The sequence below is a fragment of the Corythoichthys intestinalis genome, chromosome 9 (genome assembly GCF_030265065.1).
Source record: "Corythoichthys intestinalis isolate RoL2023-P3 chromosome 9, ASM3026506v1, whole genome shotgun sequence".
In the NCBI taxonomy this organism is placed as follows: domain Eukaryota; kingdom Metazoa; phylum Chordata; class Actinopteri; order Syngnathiformes; family Syngnathidae; genus Corythoichthys; species Corythoichthys intestinalis.
The window spans coordinates 19200750-19228160 of NC_080403.1; the positions used below are offsets into that span (position 1 = coordinate 19200750).

Sequence of the window (27411 nt, forward strand, 5' to 3'; positions counted from 1 at the left end):
GCTTCCTTGTATTTGTGAGGACTCTGGCTGCAGCATTCTGTACTAGCTGCAGCTTCCTGACTGATTTTTTTACCAAGACCCGTAAATATACCGTTGCAATAGTCCAATCTGCTGAAAATGAATGCATGCATAAATTTTTCCATGTCTTGTTGAGTCAAAAGCCCCTTAATTCTGGTTATATTTTTTAGGTGGTAATAAGCGGATTTAGTGACGGACTTTAGATGGCTATCAAATTTTAGGTCTGAGTCAATAATTACGCCAAGGTTTCTGACTTGATTTGTAGCTGTAAGTGACATTGAGCTAAGTTGCCAGCTGATTTTTTACCTTTCCTTTTTCGGCCCAAAAATGATCACCTCTGTCTTCTCCACATTTAAATGGAGAAAATTCTGGCACATCCATTCATTGATTTGATGAATGCATTTACTCAGGGAGACTAAGGGACTATAATCATGTGGGGACACAGAAATGTACAGTTGTGTGTCATCGGCATAGGTGTGATAGGAGATGTCATACTGTTCCATTATCTGAGCTAAGGGAAGCATATAGATGTTAAATAAGAGTGGTCCAAGAATTGACCCTTGAGGGACTCCACACGTGAATTTGGTTCGTTCTGACTAATGCTTTCCGATTGACACAAAGAAATCCCTATCATGTAAATAGGATGTGAACCACTGAAGTATAGTGTCAGTAAGCCCTACCCACTGTTCCAATCTGCTGAGTAGTATGTTGTGATCAACCGTGTCGAATGCGGCGCTGACATCCAATAGTAACAGAACAGATGATTTGCCTGCATCGGTATTCCGACGAATATCATTTAGGACTTTGATAAGCACGGTCTCGGTGCTGTGTTGTGGCCGAAATCCAGACTGAAATGAGTCAAAAAGATTGTTTTGCATCATGAAAGTCTGGATCTGTTCGAACACAACCCTTTCGATAATTTTCCCCAGGAATGTCAGATTTGATATTGACCTGTAATTATTCATGATTGAGGCAACCAGATTAGGTTTTTTTAGGAGAGGTTTTATTACTGCAGTTTTTAAAGTATGTGGAAACTCTCCTGTTTGGAGAGAAGTATTTATAATCTGAAGTATGTCTGTGGCTATGCAATGAAAAACAGTTTTGAAAAAGTTTGAAGGAAGGATGTCAAGGCAACATGTTGTGGGCTTTAATTTTGACAGAATTTCTGTTAAACTGGCATAGTCCAAGAGGCTAAACTGTCTAAGATTGACGTGGGGGACATTTTGGGAGGCATTTAGTGTAACAATTGTTGATCTGGAGTTGCACATAGTCTGTCTAATATGTGTATATCTTTAATGATAACCCTGTCATGAAAGGGTTTTGTTTTTGTTGTTGTTGTTTTTTTTTTTTTTAAAGTTTTTGTAAACGCTATTCGTTTCATATTTTGGGGGGGTATTTTTTGACACATGTGTAGTTATTTATTTATTTTATAGATATACAGTATTTTTCTTTTAATTTGCTTTATTAATATTATTCGTTTGATAATAGCATTTTGAAATGTATTTTTACACACATGTATTTTTAGGTCTAACCTTTCAAGAAAGGGTTATAATTTGCTTTTTTTTTTTTTTTTTCAAAAATGCTTTTTGTGCAATTATTACACCTTAACCATTAAAAAAAAGTTATATTACTTTTGTAAAATGAATTTTTTTTAATTTAATTTTTGAACTTGGTTTTTACAGTTATAATTTTTAGTGGGGTTTTTGTTTGTTTGTTTGTTTTATTAGAATCTTAGTTTATGAATCATTTATATTATTATTGAATTTGTTTTATAAATGTTAGATTTTTCTTTCATTATATTTGTACATTTTTAACAAAACCTTAAAAAAATATTGTGATTTGCTTTTTATAGTCCCCCCATTTTTACACATAGATATTTCCAACCTTTACAAAAAGGGGTTGTAATTTGCACAACTTCATATGGTGCTAAATTGACCATAAGAATATAATATAATATTTTCTTGTCTTTTTTTTTTATTCCAGCTTCTACCATGAAAGATAATGTGAAGCCAAATGGAAACACTGGCAACAGGTGGAGTATATATGAAAAAAAATATTGAGAAGCTCAACTCTTTCACTGTCATTGACAGCAATAAACTGGAAGTCCGTGATAAACATCCAACCCATTTCAACTTCAAGAGTTGAAATGGATTGGACATCTATCGCTGTCAATGGCAGTCCAGGAGTTAAAATGTGCATTTTCCATTAAATTTCTGCTACTGAACTGATACAGAGCAAGTAGAGATGCATCTCCCTCCAGCGACTTGGACGAGTGGGTCATCGTCCCCGACGTACGCGCCGTTAACGGCTCGAGGTCCCCTTCCCATTCTCCAGGGGGCGCCGCTTGCCCTCGTCGTTCTAGATCAGCGCGCCCCTCCTCGGCACCCGGTAGACCCGCCGCTGTTTCACCAAGTAGTACGATCACATGATAACGCAAAATTCTTTTTGAATTTAAAAATAAAAACTGACAGTAAATGTTTTGGTTTTTTTGCTCTTTCAAGTTTCCTCCAGCAGTTCGTCTCCTAGCGAGTTAAGCGAGGGTCTGGTAACAGACGCCTCCTCGCAGGCATCTGCCAGTGGAAGTTCGGATCAGCACGCAGACTCAGGAGGAGCTGTAGCGAGGCCCATGGTGGCGAGTGGGCCTAAACCCGCCACGCTGGCAGCACCGGTTGCAGCCCCCTCCAGACTCTCGCCTATAAACAATGGCCCCTTGCCACAAGGGTAAAATTCGGGATATTTTGAGTACTGCACGTTCTAGCTGTTCCTGTTGCACTTAACTGTTTCTGTTGAACGCCATGCAGTTGGGAGCAACGCGTGGACCAGAATGGACGCATGTATTTTGTCGATCACATTGAGAAACGGACAACTTGGGAACGACCTGAGTCGTTGCCGACGGGGTAAGGCAAACTCCCAACTGACATTATCAAAATAATTGACAGCCATTTCGATAACTGATTTATTATTTAATTTGAAATAGAGGTCGACCAATATGGGAATGTCAAACGCCAATGCCAAAACCAATTAGAACAAAAACAAACAGCCGGTTTATGAGATATTTGAGGCCGAAATATTTTCTTTACTATGAAAGGCAAGGGAAGCTCCCATGATATAAACGTTTTATCAGAAGTTTTTTTTTTTTCATCTCCAACTTCCTCTTTGTAACATTGACCACTAAGTGATGCAAAATTACTATTAAGGGCATTACCCAAACAGCTAACATAACGGTCATCCTATTACTGTATGGCAGCCAATCTTGAAAAAAAGTTTATGTATCAGCCAGCCGATCTATTGCTCGACCTCTAGCGTCAAACTCCAGGCCCGAGGGCCAGAACTGGCCTGTCATGTCATTTTGTGTGGCGTCCGATAGAAAATCGTATTTTTTGTTTAAGCCTTTCAGGGCCGGTGGTCACTACAGTGGACAGCTATTCAAAAGTTGACACTTCTCACCTTTAACCCTTTATAGGACAAGTGACTATTTGTAGTCATTCAAAAAATACTGTATATATACAGTGCCCTCCATAATTATTGGCACCCCTGATTAAGATGTGTTTTTTAGCTTCTAATAATTTTTTTAAAATTCAAATAATATGGGGCCTTAATGGAAAAAAGAGAAAAATCCAACCTTCAATACAAGTGCATTTATTCAGTGGGGAAAAAATCCCACATAAAGAAATAATTATTTGACATCAAAAAATTTGTGTCACAATTATTAGCACCCCTGGTGTTAATACTTTGTACATCCCCCTTTTGCCAACAAAACAAGGTCTGGGGACTGAGATGGCCATGGGAGGAGCTTGACTTTGTGTCTGGTGAACCATTTCTGTGTAGATTTGGCCATATGTTTAGGGTCATTGTCTTGCTGAAAGACCCAGTGACGACCCATCTTCAGCTTTCGGGCAGAGGGCAACAGATTTTGATTTAAAATGTCCTGGTATTTTTTAAAGCATTCATGATGCCATGCACCCTAACAAGGTTCCCAGGGCCTTTGGAAGCGAAAGAGCCCCACAGCATCACTGACCCACCCCCATACTTCACAGTGGGTATGAGGTGCTTATCAGCATGTGCATCTTTCGTGGCATGCCAGACCCACTTAGAGTGTTTGATTCCAAAAAGCTCAATCTTGGTCTCATCTGACCAAAGCACCGTCCCAGTTGAAGCCTGGGACCGTGTGCAATTTTACTCAGATTTCTTGAAATAAAAAAAACATCTATCTGATATTTGATCTTTTAAAAAAAGCTTTTTTTTTTCGTCAGAAATGTTCTTCTTTCAATAAGTGATTTTGTTCAAAACATTATTTGAAATCATTTTCCCCCTTGATTTTGTTGAAAAATGACCAACCTTTAGATGTATGGGCTTAATAAGAACAAATGGTAATATTTACCTAAAGTAAATTGAATAATCTGACCCATTAATCTGTTAACTAGTCTTTAACACTCAAAACAAGATGGAAAAAAAAATAATTCGGATAGATTTAAGAAAAATCATCAGATTGAAACGTTATAATTTTCCAGTGTGAAAGTTAGTACAAGTCAATACAGATTTATTTTTGCATTGATCATTTAGCCTATCAATTAATTAGGTTCATACTGGTGAGAAATTAAGCCCTGATCCCCGTTCACCTAATCAGTTTGGTTATTAATGTCCTGTTCCCAGCAAAAAGTGTACATGCAGGTTATGCTGTTATAGCGTCCCCACCAATATTGAGACCAAACCTACGTCCTTGTAATGGAGCCATTTCAAGGTGTAGGGGGAAATTCTAATTGCCGTGTAAAGAGTTTTACTAGTTTCGGTGAGAAGGTGAATAGTTTTTTGTTTGTTTGTTTTTTTTTTTGTTCGTGAACTACTTTTCCACACAAACGCACATCGAGGTACCATTTAGCTTAGCAAGGAGAGGTATAAGAGACATTTTTCGAGTGTCCCAGAGCTCGTGAAACTTGGGGAAAAAAGCGCATTTATCAAGGTTTCGTCAGCCATGATTGCATATATCTGTCCGCTGTAATGACCCTGCATTTCCTGCTATTGAATGCGTTGTTGACACATTAGCGCGGCGGCACTCCGACCCGCCGCTCGGCGCAAATTCATTCAAACTTGCCTTTCCGTCCAAGACGGCCGTCCACCGCTCACTTTCGCCGAAAAGTGAGATCCAAAATACAGTAATGCCCCGGATGGGGGGAAGAAGGACAGGAGTCTGTATTAGCTTAGCCACTTTATTGTGGCAACAATAATAAAGAAAATGAATAACAAAATAACGGCGGGCTTCCGCGACATGCGACCGCTATCTCCTTCTCGCTTCCCTCTGTGTTACAGCTCCATGAGATCGGCACTTTTTAAGGTGGCCCCGTATATTTACGGACATTACAGTGCACAATGAATAGGTTGCTGCTGAACCCTTCACATTAGGCTGCCGTTAGGTAAAAAAAAAAAAAAAAACTCTTTTGCATGGCGTGGCGGCTCTTATTTTGTTGTGGCTTTGCGCCACAATATTTAATTTGTAGGGGAAACCCTGATGGAAATAAACGTCCAATTTATTTAAACTGGGAGGATTGGCCGTGGCTCATCTTTCGTGTCATTGACAACACTAGATGTCTAGCGTCGTCAATGGCAACCAATGAGTTAAATGAGTGCTCTGAATAGAATAGAATTTATGCAGTCCTTAATGAAAGATGGAGGAGTATGGAAATCAGATCATTCATGCCGAATTTTAATATGCTTAGATTCGTTTAAAAATTCAGAATATTTACTGTGTTTTCCCTTTCTTTAATGAAAAACAAAAGATAACATCGAAATGAGTAATTAGGTTCCCCCTTTTTTTTTCTTTCTTAAAAATGAAAATACATAAAACAAAAGAAAAACATAAAGTAATCATAGGCAATATTGACTGTATTTACCTCATTTAATCAGCAAACCTATACTTTAGAATTAAATAGAAAAGAGAATATTTAGTCAAATAACACATGAGTACCGTAACATTGCAGAATTGAACCCAAGCATGAGTGTACTCCAGGCGTACCGAATACTTTTGTCAAAGAAACAGTGTTAAGCCCGATGCGTCCGCAGGTGGGAGCGCCGGGTAGACCCCATGGGCCGTGTCTACTTCGTGGACCACATCACCAGGACCACCACATGGCAGCGCCCCACGCAAGAGTCGGTGCGCAACTACGAGGAGTGGCAGCATCAACGCAGCCAGCTACAGGGAGCCATGCAGCAGTTTAATCAGAGATTCATTTTCGGGGTGAGAAAAGGCTAGGAAGTTAGTCGAAGACAGTAATGTTGTCTACAAACTTGGAATTTACAGTATAGCTGACTCAGCCTTTCCTAAACACCTCTGTATAACAAATGTTAAAGTGTTTGGCACAGAATCAGTTAAAACTTTAAAAGATCTTCGTTGTCCCCCCCACCCCCCTTTCTTTTAGCTCCAGGACCAGTTGGCGGCCACCACTAACAAAGAGTTTGATCCAATGGGCCCTTTGCCACACGGCTGGGGTAAATATAACCCATTTTTTGTAACAATAGTTCTACATTTAAATCAGGGGTGTCCAAACGTTTTTCTCCGAGGAAAGGATTCAAGGGCCAACTTGAAATCCTACTACTTTCATTTGTTAAAAGAGCATCGGCATCAGCTGAAAAAGATCGGGTTTTTCTTATGTATTGATTTTTTTTTTTAAGTATTACCTCTTCGACTGCTATTGACAGCGACTAGACGTCCAATCCATTTTGATCGCTGTCAGCTGCAATGACAAATTGAATTGGATGTCTCGCCATCAATGGCAGTGCAACATGATCACTCAGTGCCAGCCTTTCTAGTTGAAATTGATCTATAACGCTCAATGGCAGTGAATGGTTTAGGGATCACAAGCAGTAAAAGAAATCAGAGGATTACACTACTGAAACAAACTTTGCAAAAGAATTTGTCAGGTTTTGGCTCCTCATGTAATGGGGAGGGACTGTTTAAGTGACCAGCTCGATCTAGTGCTAAAGCTAAGAAGTGCAAGAGAATGAAGGCTGAATTTAAGCTTATTGGGCAGGCCATATTCAATATTTTCATTCTTTGCTGCGGGCCAGTAAAAGCTATGTAGTGGGCCGTAGGTGGCCTCAGTTTTGGCTTTAGTTTTGACACCCCTGATCTGACTAACTGGAAATATATTTTGTGATATTTTTCTTATTGTATTTTGCAGAAAAGAGGACCGACACAAACGGCAGAGTATATTTCGTCCATCACCCGACAAGGACGACTCAGTGGGAAGACCCGAGGACACAAGGGTAAATGCTAATCTTAGCATAGTTGAGGCAAACATGAGTTTTTTTTTGTTTATACATTTTTAGGTAAGAAAGAACATTTTTTATGTTGGTAAGACTAAATTACTGTAGTTCTTGGACAATTCACTTGCACCTGACTATAAGCCGCACCTGCCATTTTTTTTTCTTTTATACAGTAAAACGATATTTATTCATTTGCAGGGATAGTCACACCGAAAGACTACTGTTGTCACAATAATAAAATCTTTAACTTGATATCGATACTAAAAATTTTAGCTCATTTAATGAACTCCTCAACAGTGCCATTGAACTGGGAGGGTGGCATTGAATGAACATTCCTTCATTCGCTGCCAATCTTCCCACTTTAAGTTGATTAGATGTCTAGTGCCATCAATGGCAGCCAGTGGATTAACAAGAAAAATGCAAAAATATCCTCTATTACTATCAAGAGTACAGCAAAATCCAGTTTACCCCATGTTAACAAATTTCTTGTGACCTGTGGTAGACCAAAAACAAATACTGTGGATCAATAAGTGTCGATACGTTTGCGATCAAATATCATATCAGGATACAACATTTCAGCATCCATATGTTTGGATACTTTTGACAACCCTAGTAAAGACATGCAGCTCATCGGCGTGTAAAAATAATTATATGAGCCGCTGGAAGTCGTAGGGTTCAAAGCAAAGGAAAAAAGTAGCGTCTTATAGTCCAGAAATTACAGTAATTAATAGAGTTGTCTGATAATTACTTTTTAACCGATGACTGATATCCTGATATTGTCAAAACTCCAAAAATCCGATACCAATATCAAACAGATACCAATATATGCGGTCATGGACGGAATATATTATGGCTAATTGTATTGTGATGCCCATTGGATGCATTGATAATGATTAAGCTCACATAACAAATCCCAAACATCTTAGTTTGGAGATATCTAAAGGTCAATAAGGATAACTGCTGAGCTCATCTATGACAAGCCCTTGTACAGAGGCAAAAGGCTTCAAAAACGCAAAATGCAGACTATTATATACTATATTATTATAGTATATTATTATAATAATATTATATTATTATAACCGATAATTAAAAACACGTATTGATATTATCCGAAATCATTTTTAAATGCTTTTATCAACTTCAGCAATTAAATTAGTCATATCTAAGAAATCAGGGTGCGTCATGGCGACCGGTCACTTCACCCCATCCTATCCTTCTGTATCTTATCGCTGTATTTTTTTTCATGTTCCTTGGCGAGGTTGAACCTCTGAATTATGAACTAATCTACTGGATTTAATCAACATAACGAACACATCACCTCGATCGACAATGACTATTGGAAAAATGAACAATCAAGGGGAGGGGGGGGGAAACAACTTGTAATCATTACACAATCTGAAATGTCAAAATTGTTATCCGATCATTTCTGCGTCCTATAGTATACTCGGGGCGGGATTCAATAAGCTTCGGCTTCTCCCGTCTGCCCTTTTCTTTTCAGGTTGAACTAAATGTAAACACAAATGAATGCTGTATGTTTCTTTGGATTTGTCACGCCTGAAAGGAAATAAAGAAAGAACTAAGAAATTCCCTGCTGTTTTAACATAGCTGTGTGTTTGTGCTACGCAGTCTGCTGAATGACAAACCACTACCCGAAGGCTGGGAGATGAGATTCACCGTAGACGGAATCCCCTACTTTGTGGATCACAACAGGCGAACCACCACCTACATCGATCCTCGCACGGGCAAATCTTCGCTGTGAGACATCAGTGAAGCAGACTGTGAATGTTCTATGACACTCTCTAAGGCTAAAAATTTCCTTTTCCAGTGAGAACGGACCACAAATTACATACGTCAGGGACTTTAAAGCCAAAGTGCAATACTTCAGGTTCTGGTGTCAGGTAAGAAAGGCAGATTTGTGTCTGTGTTGGATTTGAAACTGATTAATATTATTATACATGTATATATCTATTTTTTAATTGCCTATACAGCAACTGTCAATGCCTCAACACATTAAGATTTCCGTATCCAGGAAAACCTTGTTTGAGGACTCATTCCAGCAGGTAACAAAATGTGACCAGTCTTCTAAGACAACAAGCTAATTGCCTAGGAAAAGTGACGGTTGTTAATGACTTTCTCACTTGTGTAACTGGTCAAACTGTTCCATTCCAAGATCATGAGTTTCCATCCTCAAGATCTGAGACGAAGACTGTGGATCATATTCCCCGGGGAGGAAGGTTTGGACTACGGTGGCGTGGCCAGGGAGTGGTTCTTCTTGCTATCTCACGAAGTGCTCAACCCCATGTACTGCCTGTTCGAGTACGCCGGCAAGGACAACTACTGTCTGCAGATCAACCCCGCCTCTTACATCAACCCTGACCACCTCAAGTACTTCAAATTTATCGGGCGCTTCATCGCCATGGTAACTAGCTATAAAATTGCATTAACTTTTTAGTCTCTTTCATCCGATTTTTCTGTTTAGATCAAGAATTTGCATATTAATGAAATGGTCTGTTCACTAGATAAACTTGCTTGTTTCAATCCGAGGCTTTGTTCCACGGCAAGTTCATCGACACAGGTTTCTCGCTGCCTTTCTACAAACGCATCCTGAACAAGCCCCTCGCCCTCAAAGACTTGGAGTCTGTGGATCCAGAGTTTTATAACTCTCTCATATGGATCAAGTAGGTTGGGAAGCATGTGACACCATTTATGTGTTCATATATTATGAATTGGATAGGGTAGGGCAGGAATAGGATATTCATTTTAAAGGTACTATACAGAATTTTTAGTGTTGATTTAAAATACTTTTTTAGCCCAATATACTTTTTTACTCCATGCATGCTCCACCAATGCCCTGATGAGTATACAGAGCCCTGACATTTTAACTGAGACTTCCCAAAAAAGGCCTTATTACCCACTTCAATAGAGATGGTTTGGGTCGAAACACGTGTCTGTGTGCGTCCACGCGGCAACAGCGCTGTTTCACCGAGCCTCCGTATAGTCTTTGCGTGGCAAAAACACTTTTCTAACCCACTGATGCTGATTTGATTGGCGAAACACTTGTTGCTTTATGTTCATGCGAGCACAAGGGTGTAGGTTTGCATTGGGACAGTAGGGACATAACACTGCCAACTTTTCAGGATGCTCAAATTGTCCCCACCAACCTTTAAGCAACCTTATATGCATTATATAATGAGTTCAGTAATACAGGTAATTTAGATAGTAATTTAGTAATTTAATTTTGTCTTCCCATATGTTGTAAGGATAAAATTGACCCTACCATTATTAAGTGAATTATTTTCATTATGCGCAAACTAGGCCTGAACGATATTAGAAAAACTATTGCTGCAATTTTTTTTGGGGTTGCAATATATTGCAATATTATATTGCGATATTGAAAAAAAAAATATATATATATATATATTTTTTTTTTTTTTGCATTGGAAAAAGATACATATTATACATATATTATACATGTTTTTTTTTTCAAAATTTCCCCCCTAAAATATGCTTTAAAAAATGTATATGGCTAACTTTAAAAAATGATTCACTCGCATATTTTAAATTTTTAAACAAATCACGTCACAATGAAAAATATGGCATCTGTAAAAAAGTCACGGATATCTACCACATAACTTTCGCTAAATAATATTTTTTTGTTACTGTCGCATTTTCCCTGCTATGTTAGATGATAAATAACTTATCCGAAAAAAGAAAAATTGGGGGAAAAAAACTTTTAAAAGGGTAAATATATGAAAAAGAAAATCTCGACCACTCCTTGATGTCTGCGATTTCTGCATTGCGACCCCTGTTAAAGTACCATGTTCCACTCATAAAATAAAATGAAATAATCCAGCTGCGGCCAGTCACAGCTGTGTCTTGACACTCAGTGATACATGCGACATGGGAGTTTTTGGATCGAAACAAGATAAGTATAATATCTCGTTAAAGTCATGGTGTCTGTAATTCTGCTCTCGCATGCTCTCACCTCCAGCTAGGGTTTTGCTGTTTAAAAAACTTTTTTTTTTTTTAAAATGCCCTCCTCCTGTTAAAAATGTTTCTTCCCCCAGAAAGTTGAGATTTTAAGCTTTCCAATCATGTACCACACGAGCAGATCATCGAATCATTTTTAAACAAGAATAATGTCCTGTAGTAGAAAAATGCTTTGCTTTATTTAATGCTTCTGTTTATCTACCTTGGCTGCAGAATCACTTCTAGTGTTTATTTCCTTGACACAACACAACAGGTGTACAAAGCATACCCATTCGTCAGAACACCGGCTGTCCCCAACATTTCCACGCACACACATTCATTCCAGCGCACGCTTCCTTCATGCAACACCTTCTTAACAAGTTAAACGACGACTGAAAGATGCGGTGTGACTGAAGTCCGCCTCTGTGGCAAGATCAAACACAACCATCGTTAACTTTAATAAGCAAGTGCGCAGAGGAACAAAGACCTAGGAGAGGGAGGGAGGGAGGGGGAGAGGGAGGTTGTGTGAGTGTCACTAAAGCGATCAGCTCAGGACAGAGAAAGCATGGAGCAACATACATTTGTGGATTAAAAAAAATAAAACTATCGCACGTCCTTGCGATGGAACTATTGCACATGTGCACATCGCGATGGCGATGTTTAAACGATATATCGTTCAGGCCTAGCTCAAACTTATATTTACCCCTTTTCACTTTCTGAATGCGCCGGTCCAACCCCCCCCCCCCCCCTTAAAATTGCACGTTTGATTGGCTGATGACTTGACCCACCACCGACACATACGCACACGCACACAGCCCCGACAGAAATACATGTCGACAACATGTCGCCTCCTCCGAAGACGAGGGATATTAGGTTTTTTTTTTTTTTGTTTTTTTTTTTGTGCCAGCAGCAGCCAGTGTAAGTGATTTAAAAAGACGCCAATGTTGTGGAGGTGGTAAACACACCACTAATTTTGCTACTGAAAGTCCGACCTGCGTCAGAGTTAGCATAACATCAAACTGTGTGAACTTGCTAACCTGCAAAACTCGAGTAGTAAGCTGTTTAGAATTATGTTGTGTTGCTCACACAACACAACATAATTAACTATGTACATATAAAAATAAAAATTGGGGGGATGCCATGAGCTACCCACACTAGCGTTGCGATTGACTGGCCGATCGTGATCGACATAGTGAGCACCTCTGATTTAGCATATCAATTAATTGGGTTCATACTCGAGAGCAATGTAGCCCTGACCCCGTTCACCCAATCTGTTTCGTCTTATTAATGTTCCATCCCGAGCAAAAAGTGTATATGCAGGTTATGCTGTTATATCGTCCCTACCAATGTTGAGACCAAACCTATGCCCTTGTGCGAGCATGCGCACCATGCACGAGCCTAAAGGTGCACAATGTCAAATTTCAATTATTCATGAAATGGTCATAATATTTCAATAGATAATAAAGAAACAGATATTTTGGAAATACTTTTAAAATGGATCTCAATGGTTAAGAGATTTTCCCATTTTGAAAAACTATTTTTAAAAATTTGTTCCCGTTTAGCTTCCGTGTTCATCATCAGCCAATCACGAGATCAGTTTCCAGTCTTCGTCCATAATTATTCATTATTATTATTATTCATTTATTAATTTATTTCAATTATGTCTACCGTCTCAATAAAAAAAAAAAAAACATTGCTACGAATCTCAAAGGATTCAAGACAACAATAGAAGCAAACAAAGATATGCATTCATTTGGCATGGTTGTGCTACGTTATTTAGCAGGTGGCTCCATTGACCGGTGTTCTGCCGGTGCTATGTTATTTAGCATTTGCATCCATTGAATGGAGGAAAGATAGTCTTTACGCGTGTATATATTTAATCCGTAATTAAATAACAATGGATGGAGCAATTAAATCGTCATTGTGGATGCTGCCTGTGTGCAATACATTGAGAAATGTAGCTCTCCTTTACTTTGGTCATGTTGACATAAACTAACTTGGACCTCATATGACGTTTCTTTTAATCGTCATTTCTAAATGTTGGCATTATTACATTAAAAAACATCTTGCATGAAAATTAGAAATACAGTATACCTTCTGCAGGGGACTCGTCGTTTGTCACTTAGTTCTTTTCCTGCACGTTTTCCAATGTGAAGCGGTATTCTGGCATCCTAAAGGAGGAGGGCATTTTGCGCTAGTCATAATTCTGATCTAGTTGCGTTACCATTTTTGACCCTCAATCCTACATTGTGCACCTTTAACGCAAGCTGCAGTTACGTTTTAGGTCGGAGGTGGCAGACGCAAGTGAAAATGTGACAAACTCCATATAGCACCTTTAATTTCCACATTTAGTTTTATCTTTTTATGACATTTATTTCAACTGGTACTAATGAATATGTTTTCAACTCATTGGCTGCCATTGACAGTGATGAATGTCCGTTCATGCACCCCTCCCAGTCAAACTGGATTTGGTGTCTAGCGCCGTCACTGGCAGCAAATTTTTTTCATTTTGCTAATATTATGAACTGTGCGTATTCCTAGGGATAACAATATAGAAGAGTGCGGGCTAGAGATGTTCTTTTCCGTTGACAAAGAGATCTTAGGTGAGGTCACCACGCACGAGCTCAAACCAGACGGCGGAAACATTCAGGTGACCGAGGAAAACAAGGAAGAGTACATCAGGTGCCGCCTTGACAATCTAAACGCAAAAATGGAGACTCAGTTCACAGCGGGGAAGACACGTTCATTTTTTTTTTGTGTGTGTGCTGACATCAGGTTGGTGGCTGAGTGGAGGCTGTCCAGAGGCGTGGAGGAACAGACCCAGGCCTTCTTTGAGGGCTTCAACGAAGTTCTACCCCAGCAGTACCTTCAGTACTTTGACGCCAAGGAACTAGAGGTGAGTTCTTAATCCCATCCTGTGTGATATGAGGTTTTTCTCACTTCCTCCCTGTCGTTAGGTGATGCTGTGTGGCATGCAGGAAATCGACCTCGTGGACTGGCAAAGGAACACCATCTACAGGCATTATGCTCGCAGCAGCAAACAGATTCATTGGTTCTGGCAGGTGTGCACTGTGTTCAACTCAATACGTTAGATTTATGTAGTGTATTCAAATGACACACGGCAATCTACTTCAAGGGTGTCAGGCTCATTGTATTTGTTGCATTTCATTTTTTTGCATTTACCTTCCAAAATATGGGGAATGGACTTCTTCTAGCATAACCATGCCCCCAACTCACAAAAGTCGGACACTAGCCGTAGAGTTGCATAGCAATATTGTGTGATCATGACTTAAAACATCTTTTTTTCCTACTTTAAAATGGCAAAAACCCGACGCTGTGTGTGGAGTACCTGTAATTCCGACACCAGGTACCCTGTAAGATAGGTGGGAGGATTTTTTTTTCTTTCTTTTTTTAAAAGCTCGCCAAATGCAAGCTATATATAATTCTCTATTGTCGACCACATAAACAACTGAATGTCAACACAGTCACCCAAGGTCACTTATGCTTGCTCAAAGATAGATAATGATCGATTTGTAAAAAAAAAAAGAAATATTTGATAGCATGTAGTAGAGACTTAACTATTAATGTCAGTTTGCGAACATTTGACTGCCTACATGTTTACTAGCCTGTTACTACACAAATAGAATAAAATATAACTAAGCTGTCAAGACCCTAGCAATGTAAACACCCCAAACTTTCTATAAAAAAAAAAAAAAAAGAATAATTCATGGACGCTCACGAAGGAAAGTTATCCTCACACACATCTAGCATGTGGCTGCGGTCAACCGACTGTACGCCGCTCTCTCACCGCTAACGCCTTGAGCATTCATTTACGCCGTATTCATGTTGTACATGTATATTTATGATGACTTATGATGCCGTATTGGCCCGAATATAAGACAGCCCTGATTATAAGATGACCCCCTGTTTTTCAAGACTCAAGTTTGAAAAAAGACTTTTTGAACACCAAATTAATTTTATACAGAATATAATTACAGTACATCTAAAACAAATGATTATACCTATAGACCCTACCCACCGACGTCACAAAATCACGTGCTCGCTGTATGGTTCCGCCCCCTTGTCCGTCATTTTGTGTCTGTATTATCAATGGTCTCAATTGATCGAGCAATTTATAATGCATTTCATGGAAGACCCGGTGCTTTCGGATGCCGTAAACTCACTTGATGCGTTGCATAAAAGGTGTTATGTGGAAAAGCTTCAGTTTATCCATTCGCCAGATCCATATTTGATGCCGAAATCGATGTTTTTCGACCCGCTGTCTCCGCCGTATTTGCCTGACATCTGCTAGCTACCCTGATATGTACAACTATCTTGTCCACACAAAATCAGCCTATTCTCACGAAAGTTTGAAAAACTTTAAGAGCTTGGAGGCTTATAAATACTTCGTTGCTGGTTGGGTGAAACAGGTCCTCGTCCACGAAAATTCGGCAGGAATGTATCTTGTGCTTGGAAAGGTGAGTTACGAAATTTTCAATTCAAAATCTTTTGTTATTGCTAACATCCGCTGTCAAGTCTAATGTATTTCATGTCGTTTGTCAATGGAGTTAGGGCTTTTAATGTTTATATGGTTTAGCGATAGCACTCCCACTACATACATACGTGTATGTTGTCGGCGATTAGCCTAGCAATGATCTTAATTGTGGTTGTCAGCCCAAAACCCTCTAAATATATATTAAATGCATCTTACCAGATATAAAATGACTACTACATAATCTGTGGTAATCGTTTGGAGCCCAGTTTTCTCGTCGAATTGCAGCAGCCCATCTCGCTCTCTTCTCTCCGGGTCTCTCGGAATCCGGTAGAACTTCAAGTCTCTCCGTCTTCTCCGTCTATCTTCTCTGTTATTGCAACCGACCGCCACACACGCCTTCACCATTTTGATTATTAATGTTAACGAGCAGAAAAACACGTCGTAAATAGGAGGAATGTACGTAGCCGTAACAGGTAAACATGATGTGTTGACGGACAATTGGGCGGCACCAGTCAGGAGGAAGGAGTTGTGACGTCACGTGGGTAGTGTCTATATATTTGAAAGAAAATGTTATTTTCCCTCATTCAAATAATAATATCTGAACATTTAAATATGTAAACTAAAGTGCAATCACATTCGTAAATGAATGGCTTCTGGTTTTTGAAATGTAAATAAACCAATCTTTTGTGATAAAACAACAAAATTGTAATAACTCCATTAACCATCAAAGTGAAGTCTAACTGTAACTGTAGTATTGAAACAAATCTGAATAAGGAAAAACATTGCAATAAAATAATGCAAACTGGGTTAACTTGAGAGTAGCTGAGATCTGTCTTGACAGAACATCGCTTCAATGATATCTGCCAGTACCTTTCGTCGTGAATGGGTATAATGTCTAGACCGCGAAGATAAGACGACCCCCACTTTTTCAGTCTTATTTCAATGCAAAAATCACAGTCTTATATTCGGGCCAATACGGTAAGTTGTTTAAATTGGCACCTCTGGATAATATTGAGATTCCAACTGAATGTAAAAGACTGCTTGTTCATCGCCACAAAAGCTTTGGGAGAAAAATCTGACAGAACACATGACATAGTGTTACTAAGTAGCTAACGTTACACCTAGATAGAATTCGGCCTGTGGGGTTTCTCATTTTGTTGTAGCATTTCACCTCGATTATAATAATGGTCTCCTCTCTGTAAAGTTTAATACCATTAACATACCGCTCCACTGCAAACTGCAACCCTCTCTCTCTCTCTGCTTCTAGACAAAATTAATTTAAAAAAACATTTAATTAAAACAAATTTTTAAAAAAACAGGTGAATTGCCACCCATTGCATTGCAAATTCAGAAATGTGAACTCCCGCCATCATCCATAAATCGTTCATTTACTCAGTCACTGTCACTGAGACAATTTGACAGAGCCTTGGGTTGTCTAAGTTTTACAAGAGGGCGGGGCTTTGCGATAGTATAGGATAAGGCAGGGATGAAATATTGGGCAAGGCAAGATAGGATCAGATTTTGTCCCCCGGCCTTGAGTTTGACACCTGTTATCTACGTGTTTGCAGTTTGCGAAGGAGATGGACAACGAGAAGAGGATGCGACTGCTGCAGTTCGTCACCGGAACGTGTCGCCTCCCTGTTGGGGGCTTTGCTGACCTCATGGGTACTCCAATGGGTTCTCCTTTTTCATCACACTGTGGTTTTGCCTAATTTACATTTTCAGCTCAATTTTATGTTTTCAAATGAATAAATATAGGGAGCAACGGCCCACAGAAATTCTGCATCGAAAAAGTGGGCAAAGAGAACTGGCTTCCGAGAAGCCACACATGGTATGTCTAATTTATTTCCTCACAGAAAATGTTTGTCTTTCATTTTGTCAAGTTTTTTTTTTTTTTTTTTTTTTTAATGTCTCATTTTGTTTTAGCTTTAATCGCCTGGACTTGCCTCCCTACAAGAGCTACGAGCAATTAAAGGAGAAACTCATGTTTGCTATCGAGGAGACGGAAGGCTTCGGGCAGGAGTAACTACGGCACGCCGCACCTTTTTCCCCTTTGCATCTGTAAATCACGTCAACCATATGCAATCACAGCAAATTTAAGATTTTCCTACATTTCCCCACGTTTGATCGAAAGTCAAAACATTATAATGACTATGCACTCAGATTTTATTCTCATTTTATTTTTCATTTACAGTTTAATCTCGAGTGTTCTGACTGGATTGACTTCAAAATGTAGCACAGGATGTTCCTTTTGTCAACATATTTTTTTAATGTCACTTTCCTCGCTTTCCCCAACGTAGTTTGCACAGTTTACGGCGTGATTGTCCCTGACAGAGCTTTTATTTTTTTAAAGTGCAATAGTTTTATAGCTTTACTTAGTTGTTTTGGATTACTTTACGGGATAAGTTTAATTTTAGTGCTGATCTTGCAATCTGCAATGGCGTATTAGGGCCAAACAAAGAGAGAGAAAAATTGGGACTTCGAGAAGAACGAGATCAAAGCCATATTATTACAAGAATAAAGTCATACATTGTAGTATTAAGACATAAAAGTTGTAATACTACCAGAATAATGTTGTAATATTACGAGAAAAAAATGTTTTCCTTATATGACAAGCTTGAAGTCATAATATTACCAAAAAAATGGTATTAATGAGAAACAAGTTATAATATGAAAATACTCAGACGTTGTAATTCTACAAGATTAAAGTCATAATATTGCAAGATTAAAATTGTATTACTATGTAATGTTACGTAATATTACAAGAAAAAAAGTCGTAATGTTACGAAATTTTACGCAATCCAGCGAGTCCACTAGTTACGAAACAGTTCCATTCCTGCGCTGGCGACGTAACCCCAGTTCTCGCACAAGTCTGATTTCACCGTTAAAATTCGAAATTTACGTCAAAACTACTTCACGGTGGACGAGTGGTTAGCACATTCACCTCTCAGTTTTGAGATCAAGGGTTCAATCCCTGGCTCTGAGTTTATATGTTCTCCCCGTTCCTGCTTGGGTTTTCTCCGAGGACTCCTGTTTCCTCGTTCGTCCCAAAAACATGCGTGGTAGGCTGATTGAACACTCCAAATTGTCCGTAGGTATGAGTGTGTGTGTGAATGGTTATTTGTCTCATTGTGCCCTGCGTTTGGCTAGCATCAATTCAGGGTGTACCCCGCCTACTGCCCATAGTTAGCTGGGATTGGCACTGGCACCCTGTGACCCTTGTGAGGATAAGCGACATGGAAAATGAATTAAATACTTCTCACACAATAACTAAATACATTTTAAAGAAAAAAATGATGCCGTACTTACCATTACTGCTAAGAGGTGGATGGAGTTTTAGGTTTTCAATGGTTTATTTACAACCGAAAGCACGCAACACAATTAGTGTGACACGAAACAAACAAAAACAAAACAGCCCTCTCGTAGTATTACAAAATTACGTTATGTTATAAAACTTGACGAATGTTGCAAGATTCATTCGTATTATTTAGGAAAAAATGTTGTAGTATTACAAGATTAATATATACACCAGTAGATGCCGCGCGGCCAATTTAGTTATACAGTGATCCCTCGCTACTTTGCGCTTCAAACTTCACGCCCTCAGTCCATTGCAGATTTTTTTTTCAATTAAAAAATAACACAATAAATACAGATGAGTCGTCCTGATCCGATCACGTAGTCTCACTCTCCATCCTGCTGCTTTTCTTGGTCAGGCAGTGCACTGGAGTTGGTTATTAAAGTTAATGACTTTAACGACAGACGTGAAGGTTTGGGCTTGCCAGAGAGGCTTTGAAGTGCCACATGGGTCAATCATCGTTTAACTTGTTAAACAGTTGCTGTGGCAACTCATTGTGTGTAAGTGAGCAGCTTGAGCGGACTCACTCAATGAAGCATTTAATAAAGGCAAGCATTTTTCTACTTTATTCTTGTTTTAAAATAATTATGTGGGACAGTAACATGTTGAAAACCTATCATAATTATGTTTGAAGTGCTTAAAAACCATTTATTAATATATATATATACATAAAAGGAAAAAAATTGTATTATACTTTAGGGGGAAAAGTGAAAAACATGTCATATGTATCTCCTTATGCTAAATCTGAATAAATAAATTGAACACTAAAGAAAAAATTTGGGTGGGGGCTACTTTTTCACTTATCGCGGCAGGTACTGGTCCCCATTAACCGTGAAAAACGAGGGATTACTGTATTAGCTACTACACTTCCAAAAAAAAAACAGAGCCGACATTGATGGATCAAAAAGCGACGTCACTATGAATGCTTGGCTGCAACAAGCCAGTTATGCCTGTGGAACCCAAAAAGTCAGAAAGATCGTGAGGCCCCGCTTTTACGGTACCTTGAACGTTTTTTGCTACACATGTACGGATGTATTTATGTGTGTGTACTAAAAGTTGGAACAAAGGGCGGTGCGCGCCGCGTCGGCCGGGCATGTGACCGACCGACCGCCGCGCCCCATTCTCACCACCCTGTACTTCCCAGCTCACCAACCCGCTACAGGCAGGTGACAAGACGAGCAGCGCTGCAAAATAGTTGGGGTGCGGCTTCGGGAGAGGGCATTTTCAGACCCCAGGTTTACGGAACAGCTTAAGGGAGCCTCGTCAAACTTTCACCCGACATTAAGGCCGGTCGGGTGGCGAAGGCATTGGACGGTTTCCAGTCGTACGTACCTGATATCAGCCCACTCACCGTGGTGTATTTGGGCCTGGCGCCGCCGCCGCTTTGCTCCAGACGGAGGCGCGCGTCCCGCTGCCCGTGGATGGTGTGAGGCCAGTAGCAAGGCCACGGCCTTCCCTAAGTCGGGTTGTTTGGTAATGCAGCCCAAAGCGGGCGGTAAACTCCATCTAAGGCTAAACACCGGCACGAGACCGATAGTCGGGCGCTTCCCCCCTCCCTAAGCCTGGCTCTCCCGGGACTCACGCCAGCGGGTTCTGGGGTGGAGTGGGCCCGGCGCCTAGTGCGGCAATGCGAGCGATCCCGGTGAAGCCCCCGCGGAGCCCACCCGTTTATCTCGATTGTATATAGAGACTTCCACCCCTCTCGGCCCTCTTCGCATACCCGCTGAAAGAGCACTATGCTCGGCTTGGACCCTGCTCTCGTCTGCGGTTCTCGATTGTGTAGAGACTTACTTCCCTTTGCAAAAACCCTCACAAAATCCTCCATGTCCATCCAAGTTACTTGTTAGGAATTTCTCATGGGTGAAAATCACTAAATTCCTCTTTCTTTTTTGTAACATGGTGCGACGATAGGGGGTTTGAACCCGGGACAATGTGGAGAATGAATTTTCACACGCTGCTGAAAACACTCCAACTACCAGGGCTGTAACATACAATGTATGTAACTCGGGAAAGGCTTCCTTGTACTCCTGCAAGTGTTTACACACAGTGGACAAGCCTGTTGTTCCGACTCGCGCGCGCGTTAGACTCCTTGGCGACAATCACGGAGGGCCACCTGCGCACTTCGTTCTTTCGGGCGGTTCTCAATTGTGTAGAGACTTCCATCCCTCTCGGCCCTCTTCGCATGCGTGCCGAGAGAGCGCTATGCTGGGCTTGGGCCCGGGGAACCCCCCGCTTTCGTCTGTGGTTCTTAATTGTGTAGAGACTTCCACCCGCTCAGGGCTCGCCCTCCTGCCTACAGGGTAAGTGGAAAAGCAATAAGAGTAGTGGTATTTCACCGGCGACGCCCCAGCGCGAGGCCACTACACCCCTCATGTCTCTTCACAGTGCCAGACTTGAGAGAGGGTGCAACTGGGTTAAATCGAGAAATGCAAGGGTTTTGGGTTTAAGACTAAATATTGCTTTCATCAGGTCAATATTTCTCTGGGAAAATCTTGTTTCCATTTCTGAAATGGCCCTGCCAAGGATGTTGAGCAGAGCTCTTTTCAGAGACTGATGGGGATTGAGGGCAGGATGCTCTGCCCAGGCATAGTTCACCATCTTTCGGGTCCCATCGCGCGCTCCAGCTCTTGAGATTTGGTGCATCATATTTGTCAGACACGTGCTGATACTGATAAAAACTTGTAGAATGAACAAGAGAGGTCAAAAAATCTTTTTGCACCTGATTCCCTCTGCATGGCATGTACAACTAAAGGTCGACCAACACCTTTTCTGGCCTTAACCTGGCGTTCGCTTCATCCCGCAGCGCCAGTTCTGCTTACCAAATGTGGCCTACTGGGCAGCTCGCATTCCATGCCAGGGAAAATGTCTTGCCCCTCAAATAAAAATTTTAGAAGTGCCCCACATATGATGCCCCTACACATTTCTGACTACCCCCTCATATATTCCTGCCTACAATCAGCCCTGGACCCCTATGTAAAGCCCCGCACCAGACTGTGGATTGTAGAGGAGATGGCCCCGAGGCGGGAAAGGTATGGTGTATAGGGATTTTCGGGGGCGCACGTGGTCTGTGTGAGGCGGGAGAGCCATCAGCAGCCTTGCAATAAACTCCTGGCGCCTCCACTCGGAGGGCTGCCCACGCGCTTCTGTAGCCCCTTGTCTCGATCAAGACCTGCTTTCCAGTTGTTAAAACCAGTTAAGGTAAATACAACATCCCTCCCATTAGCAGTGCTACCATATTTCCGACAGAGGAAACAGAAGCAGGCATCTCATACAAGAGAGTACTTTCACCCCTATACCCAGGTCAGACGACCGATTTGCATATCAGCACCGCTGCGGGCCTTCACTAGAGTTTCCTCTGGCTTCGCCCTTTCCAGGCGCATAGTTCACCATCTTTCGGGTCCCTTTGCGCACGCACTCCAGCTTCACCTTCCTCAACAATGTGGGTGAGACAGGCTGGGTAGACCAAATAGGCTGGCGGTCTGTCCGACGTAGGGGTCCAGTGTTGGCAGGCATGTATGTGGGGGCAGTCAGAAATGTGTAGGGAGCATCGTATGTGGGGCTAAAATTTTGATTTGAGGGGGCAAGACATTAGCCGGATATTTGCCCACCGAGTTGAATCCCCCGGATTGCGCGGGCCCCACTCGTTTTACCTCTCAACGATTTCACACCCTGTTGAACTCTCTCTTCTCTTCAAACTTCTTTTCAACTTTCCCTTAAGGTACTTGTCAATGATTGGTCTGGGCGCCAGGCCCCCCCACCCCGGAACCCGACCCCCGCCGAAACCCGCTGACGCGAGTCCGGGAGAACCAGCCTCAGGGAGGTGGGGAAGCGCCAGCGCCCGTCTCCGCCCCACGGGCAGGGGGCCGTGCGGGGCGCGGGAGGGTTCCGTCCCACCCCACCCCAACCTCCCATCCCCGTCCTGTCCTGCCCCTCGCATGCTCACCCTCGTCGGCGGGGCTACCTGAGCAGAACCGGGAGGGGCTCCCGTGCCCAAGACGAGCGTGGCGGGGTGCCTCGGCTGGTGCCTAGCAGCTTAGAACTGGTCCGGTGCGTGGGAATCCAACTGTTTAATTAAAACAAAGCATCGCGAAGGCCCACGGCGGGTGTTGACGCGATGTGATTTCTGCCCAGTGCTCTAAATGTCAAAGGACATTTAGTGTATTTGCTTGGCTGAGGAGCCAATGGTGTGAGGCTACCATCCGTGGGATTATGACTGAACGCCTTTACGTCAGAATCCGACCTAGCCAAGACAATACCGTAGCACCGCGGCACTCCGATGGGACCCTGATAGCCAGCCCAACGAGATTCCTACTGTCCCTACTAGCCCTCTAGCGAAACCACAGCCAGGGGAGCGGGCTTGGCGGAATCAACGGGGAAATTTAGCTAAATTAGTTGTACTGCACCCACACATTTTAGATAACGTAAAAAGACATAATATAACAATTTTAATTTAATCACAACTTTAACCTTGTAATATAACGGCGTTTGTGATATTACGTTTTTTTTCTTGTAATATTGCGACTTTTGTATTCCAACATTTGGCATCATTCTTGTGATATTCCGACTTTAATCACATATCGTGACTTACTTCTCATAGTCATATTTTTGTTTGGCCCTAATACTCCATCGTAAGTATCTGATATGTTGCGGGGTAATGTTAGTGGTTTGCTTCTGATTTCATAGGACCAAACTTTCACCAAAAAGGGAAAATGTAAATTTATTGGACCTCAAATGGTCCTTTTGTATTCTGTGGGTGGAAATTGTTAAAGAAAATGCTACTTATGAAGTGGGAACAATCATACGAGATTTGATCTGTAAATAAATGTCTTATTCCCACTGAGTGGTAACAAAGTCTTTTACGTATGTCTAGATAAATAACTAAGGAGCTACATGACTAACGCATACTCTTGTTGAATCACTACACAATTATTGGTCCCTTTTAGTGGTTGTGGCTTGTAAGTGAAGTACTCGCAGCAACCCTAGTTTTATAGGGTGTCAAGTATGGTCGTTATTAGGTTGCTTTTCCCCTCAAATTTGCTCCTTTCAGGCTGTCTGCAAAATGAATGGATAAAAATCATTGGGGGGGTGTCCGTGAATACATAAAAATGTTGATAATCAGTCAAAAAAAGATAAAAAATTACACATAAAAATGCAACGAAAAAAGGAGAAATCCTCAATTTGAAAAAACAAAAATTCAGTGAGAACACAGAAATTTAAGAGTCAAAATTGGAAGTCTATCACCATCAATAGTGAAACATGATCAGTCAATGCCAGATGTCCCAGTTGAAATGGGTTAGATGTCTTTGAATAAGTTTGTCAGCAAAGGTTTGCACTCACAAGTCAAAGCAAAAACAATCAACACAATCTCTATTAACCCGTAAACCATGTCACTCGTATCTCACGGCAATACTGTGTTGCCACATTACTAAATATATTACACCTAATGAGGGATATGAAAGTCTTTTGTAATCATAAGCCATGGAAAATTATAGCTAGCAAATATTTACAGATACCGTCTTTAATATTCAAATAACTCATTCAGTAGCAAACATGTCGAGACATCCCTTTCTTTCAAGCGTCACAGAATATTGTCTTCTGCGGCCACATGAACAGGGAATTTACAAAAGGAATCATTAGATTCCTACCCTTCATTATTGAAAAAAAAATACTCATTTTTGTGTGTGTGTCCTTTAGTTATGAGCAAATAATTGTCACAACATTCTTTGGCAGAGAATGAGTCAAATGTAAATCATGCATCAAAGGGTTGTTACCCAAAACCTTAAAGGCCAAATGTGAACAAAAACATAGTTGGCACATTGTTGTTGTAACAATGTGCCAACTATGTTTTTGAATAATATCAATGGCTAAACAATTATAAGCATATTTTCGTTTTTTTTTTTTTTGATGCAACCCTTCCAGATTCTTTGTTTAACCCATAGCAACGCCCTTGACAACGAAAATGCTTTTCTTCGGAAATCTTCGGAATTGACGTCACACCAAGAACTGCGAGGGAAGTCCGCCATACACACAGTATTGTTGCATTGCTTCTCGGTAAGATGCCACGGTGGTGTGTGGCGATGTATTGTTCTCAATCTAAAGAAAAGTTGTATGAGCGGCTGAAGGATAGCAGGGGACGTTTGGACATCTTTTGTTCGCACTAAACGAATGAATTTCACGCCATCATCGAGTCGTGTTCTCTGCTACAAGGACTTCGAAGATGCCTGCTTCTTCAACCGGTCTGCTTATGATCAAGGATTTGCAAAAAAGTGTGATTTTTGGATAGATGACTGATGACTTTGTCAAAGCAGAGCTGCCAACTGTTGTGGAACTGCTTAATTTGTAAATCATAAGGTGCCAGAACGCAAAGTACATATGACAGTGCCGGGATGACGGCATGTGGACAGGTCCCGGAACATATTGTAATAGCCCGAGTAGGGAAATAGAAAGGAGAGGAGTGAATGATGGCTTCCTTCACATTATTGTGGCAACATTTAAATAACAAAAATAACAGCGGACTGCTGCAACATGCGACCGCCAACTTCGCTCTCACGCCGCACCCTTCTCCACACTTCCCGGTACGTCACCACTCTGCTGTCCGATGGCCCCTTCACGGGCCCGCAAACAGTTACGGACATTACATTATGCTGAAAACAAAACGCAAATGCCCACTTGCCATGCTGTGGGACTTTCTGTTTTTTCTTTCTTTTCCATGTGCTTTTCTGACTCGTTTTGAACCATCTTCCTTCTTTTTGAAAAAGACAGTAAATGCAACAGTCTTTTTGGCATGTTGAAATACCGTTTGATCCTGGCTGCTTGCTCCTAAGATGCTGCAAATTTCAAGTTTTTTTTTTTTTTAAATGTCAGGAGTGTGATTTGTTGGTCCAGCTTCTCAGTGCATCAACAAATCTCCCGACTCTTTCATATGTAATATTCTCATATAATGTTTTTCGAGGCACCCTGAAGTGCACGCAACGTTACTCTTGTTTTGGTCACATGACGCAGGAGTGTGATAGAGAAGCACTGGCTCTATCTATCGCTCCGCACAGCCTGCCGAGAGCCCCAAGCTGTGTTCGTATTGTTAGCTCCATGTGTTAATAAAGAAACAAAGTTGTCAGCACGTCGTGTGTTCGATACCTTTGTCAACAAAAAGCTCATAACAAGATACTATGCACGATCTGTTTAAGAGACGCTGGGACTGGAGAGCTGTGAGTAGTAGGAAGCGAGGGTAAGATGGTGAGAAGCAAAACTTTGCGGTCGAATGTGGCGGCAGTCCGCTATTATTTTGTTTTTTTAATGTTGCCACAATAAAGTGGAGAAAGCCATCAACGACTCATCTTCTTTCCCCCCAACGTTTTTATATTATTATTTTATATGCACGAGAGCTGCCGGAGCTGCCAAAATGAACATGAAGTCATTTTTTTTTTTTTTAAACAATGTCATCAAATAGACAGAAACATAAAATGATGTGCAAATGCCTGCATCTTCAAATCTTGAAAATAATAACAGCCTATATCTTGCCAATCTTGTAATCTCGATGGGTCTTGTCTCCATTTCATGTCAGGTAGTCCAGGCACATTGTTTGCATCCTGATTAGCGTCTGGCTAATACATGTTAGGGCCAACATAAAATTCCAACCTCCTCTTCTTCCTCCAACTCTTCAAAAACTTGGATCTCCTCCCTTGCGCTCGATCTATCGCTTATATCGCTGTTTGAAGGGCTTTGTATGGTGGCCGTATGGAGCGCTGCCATCACTGTTGTCGGTGTGACATGTCACTTCCAGGTTCGTCCCCTTTCAGGCTCGAACTTCGGAAATGCGATTATTTGTCAAATATACAACATAGAAATTATTTTTTCATGCTTTATTTGTTGGACAATGTTAATTACTTTAATTGTGACCCTATTTGGCATGTTATGAAATTACTTCACATTTGGTCTTTAAGTTGATCGTTCTCAGTCAGTTTGTAATGCTTGAATGCATCATAGCAGCATAGTCGGATACATCTTAATGTTTATTTGGTTTGATCGAATGCAGTTATACTGTATACTTTGATAACTATCAATCGAAAAGTACACTTGTTTGATTTTTGTTTTCAAGGCGTACAAAATGTTACATACTCAGTTATTACACACACATTTGAGAATTCATATGCGGACAAGTGTTGAGGGGTAAATTGTTTTGTTACTCAAATGGTTGCACTACAATAAAATTTTCTGATTTGATCTCCACAGTATCACAAAATCATTTTTTGACCAAATATGCTAATGCTCATTTATTTAATTATTTACTTTATTTTCAATATTTTTATTTTATTTA

General features: G+C 40.9%; 1 protein-coding gene across 4 annotated transcripts in view; it reads left to right on the top strand.

Moving 5' to 3' along the window:
* LOC130921486 (E3 ubiquitin-protein ligase Itchy-like) overlaps nucleotides 1-27283 on the top strand; it is a 38924-nt gene extending 11641 nt beyond the window's left edge. For 3 of the 4 annotated variants that reach the window (XM_057845456.1, XM_057845455.1, XM_057845454.1), the window contains 18 exons: nucleotides 2002-2050; nucleotides 2252-2433; nucleotides 2520-2739; nucleotides 2820-2915; nucleotides 6076-6250; nucleotides 6432-6501; nucleotides 7194-7278; nucleotides 8905-9033; nucleotides 9104-9176; nucleotides 9267-9338; nucleotides 9449-9697; nucleotides 9823-9956; nucleotides 13789-13929; nucleotides 14023-14143; nucleotides 14205-14309; nucleotides 17311-17407; nucleotides 17501-17573; nucleotides 17669-27283. In XM_057845456.1, the coding sequence (XP_057701439.1) occupies nucleotides 2002-2050; nucleotides 2252-2433; nucleotides 2520-2739; nucleotides 2820-2915; nucleotides 6076-6250; nucleotides 6432-6501; nucleotides 7194-7278; nucleotides 8905-9033; nucleotides 9104-9176; nucleotides 9267-9338; nucleotides 9449-9697; nucleotides 9823-9956; nucleotides 13789-13929; nucleotides 14023-14143; nucleotides 14205-14309; nucleotides 17311-17407; nucleotides 17501-17573; nucleotides 17669-17768 (2171 nt within the window). In that variant the 3' untranslated portion in view covers nucleotides 17769-27283. The remainder of the gene's footprint in view (nucleotides 1-2001; nucleotides 2051-2251; nucleotides 2434-2519; nucleotides 2740-2819; nucleotides 2916-6075; nucleotides 6251-6431; nucleotides 6502-7193; nucleotides 7279-8904; nucleotides 9034-9103; nucleotides 9177-9266; nucleotides 9339-9448; nucleotides 9698-9822; nucleotides 9957-13788; nucleotides 13930-14022; nucleotides 14144-14204; nucleotides 14310-17310; nucleotides 17408-17500; nucleotides 17574-17668) is intronic. The other variant, XM_057845457.1, reaches the window with a different exon arrangement.
* Nucleotides 27284-27411: the final 128 nt, after the last annotated feature.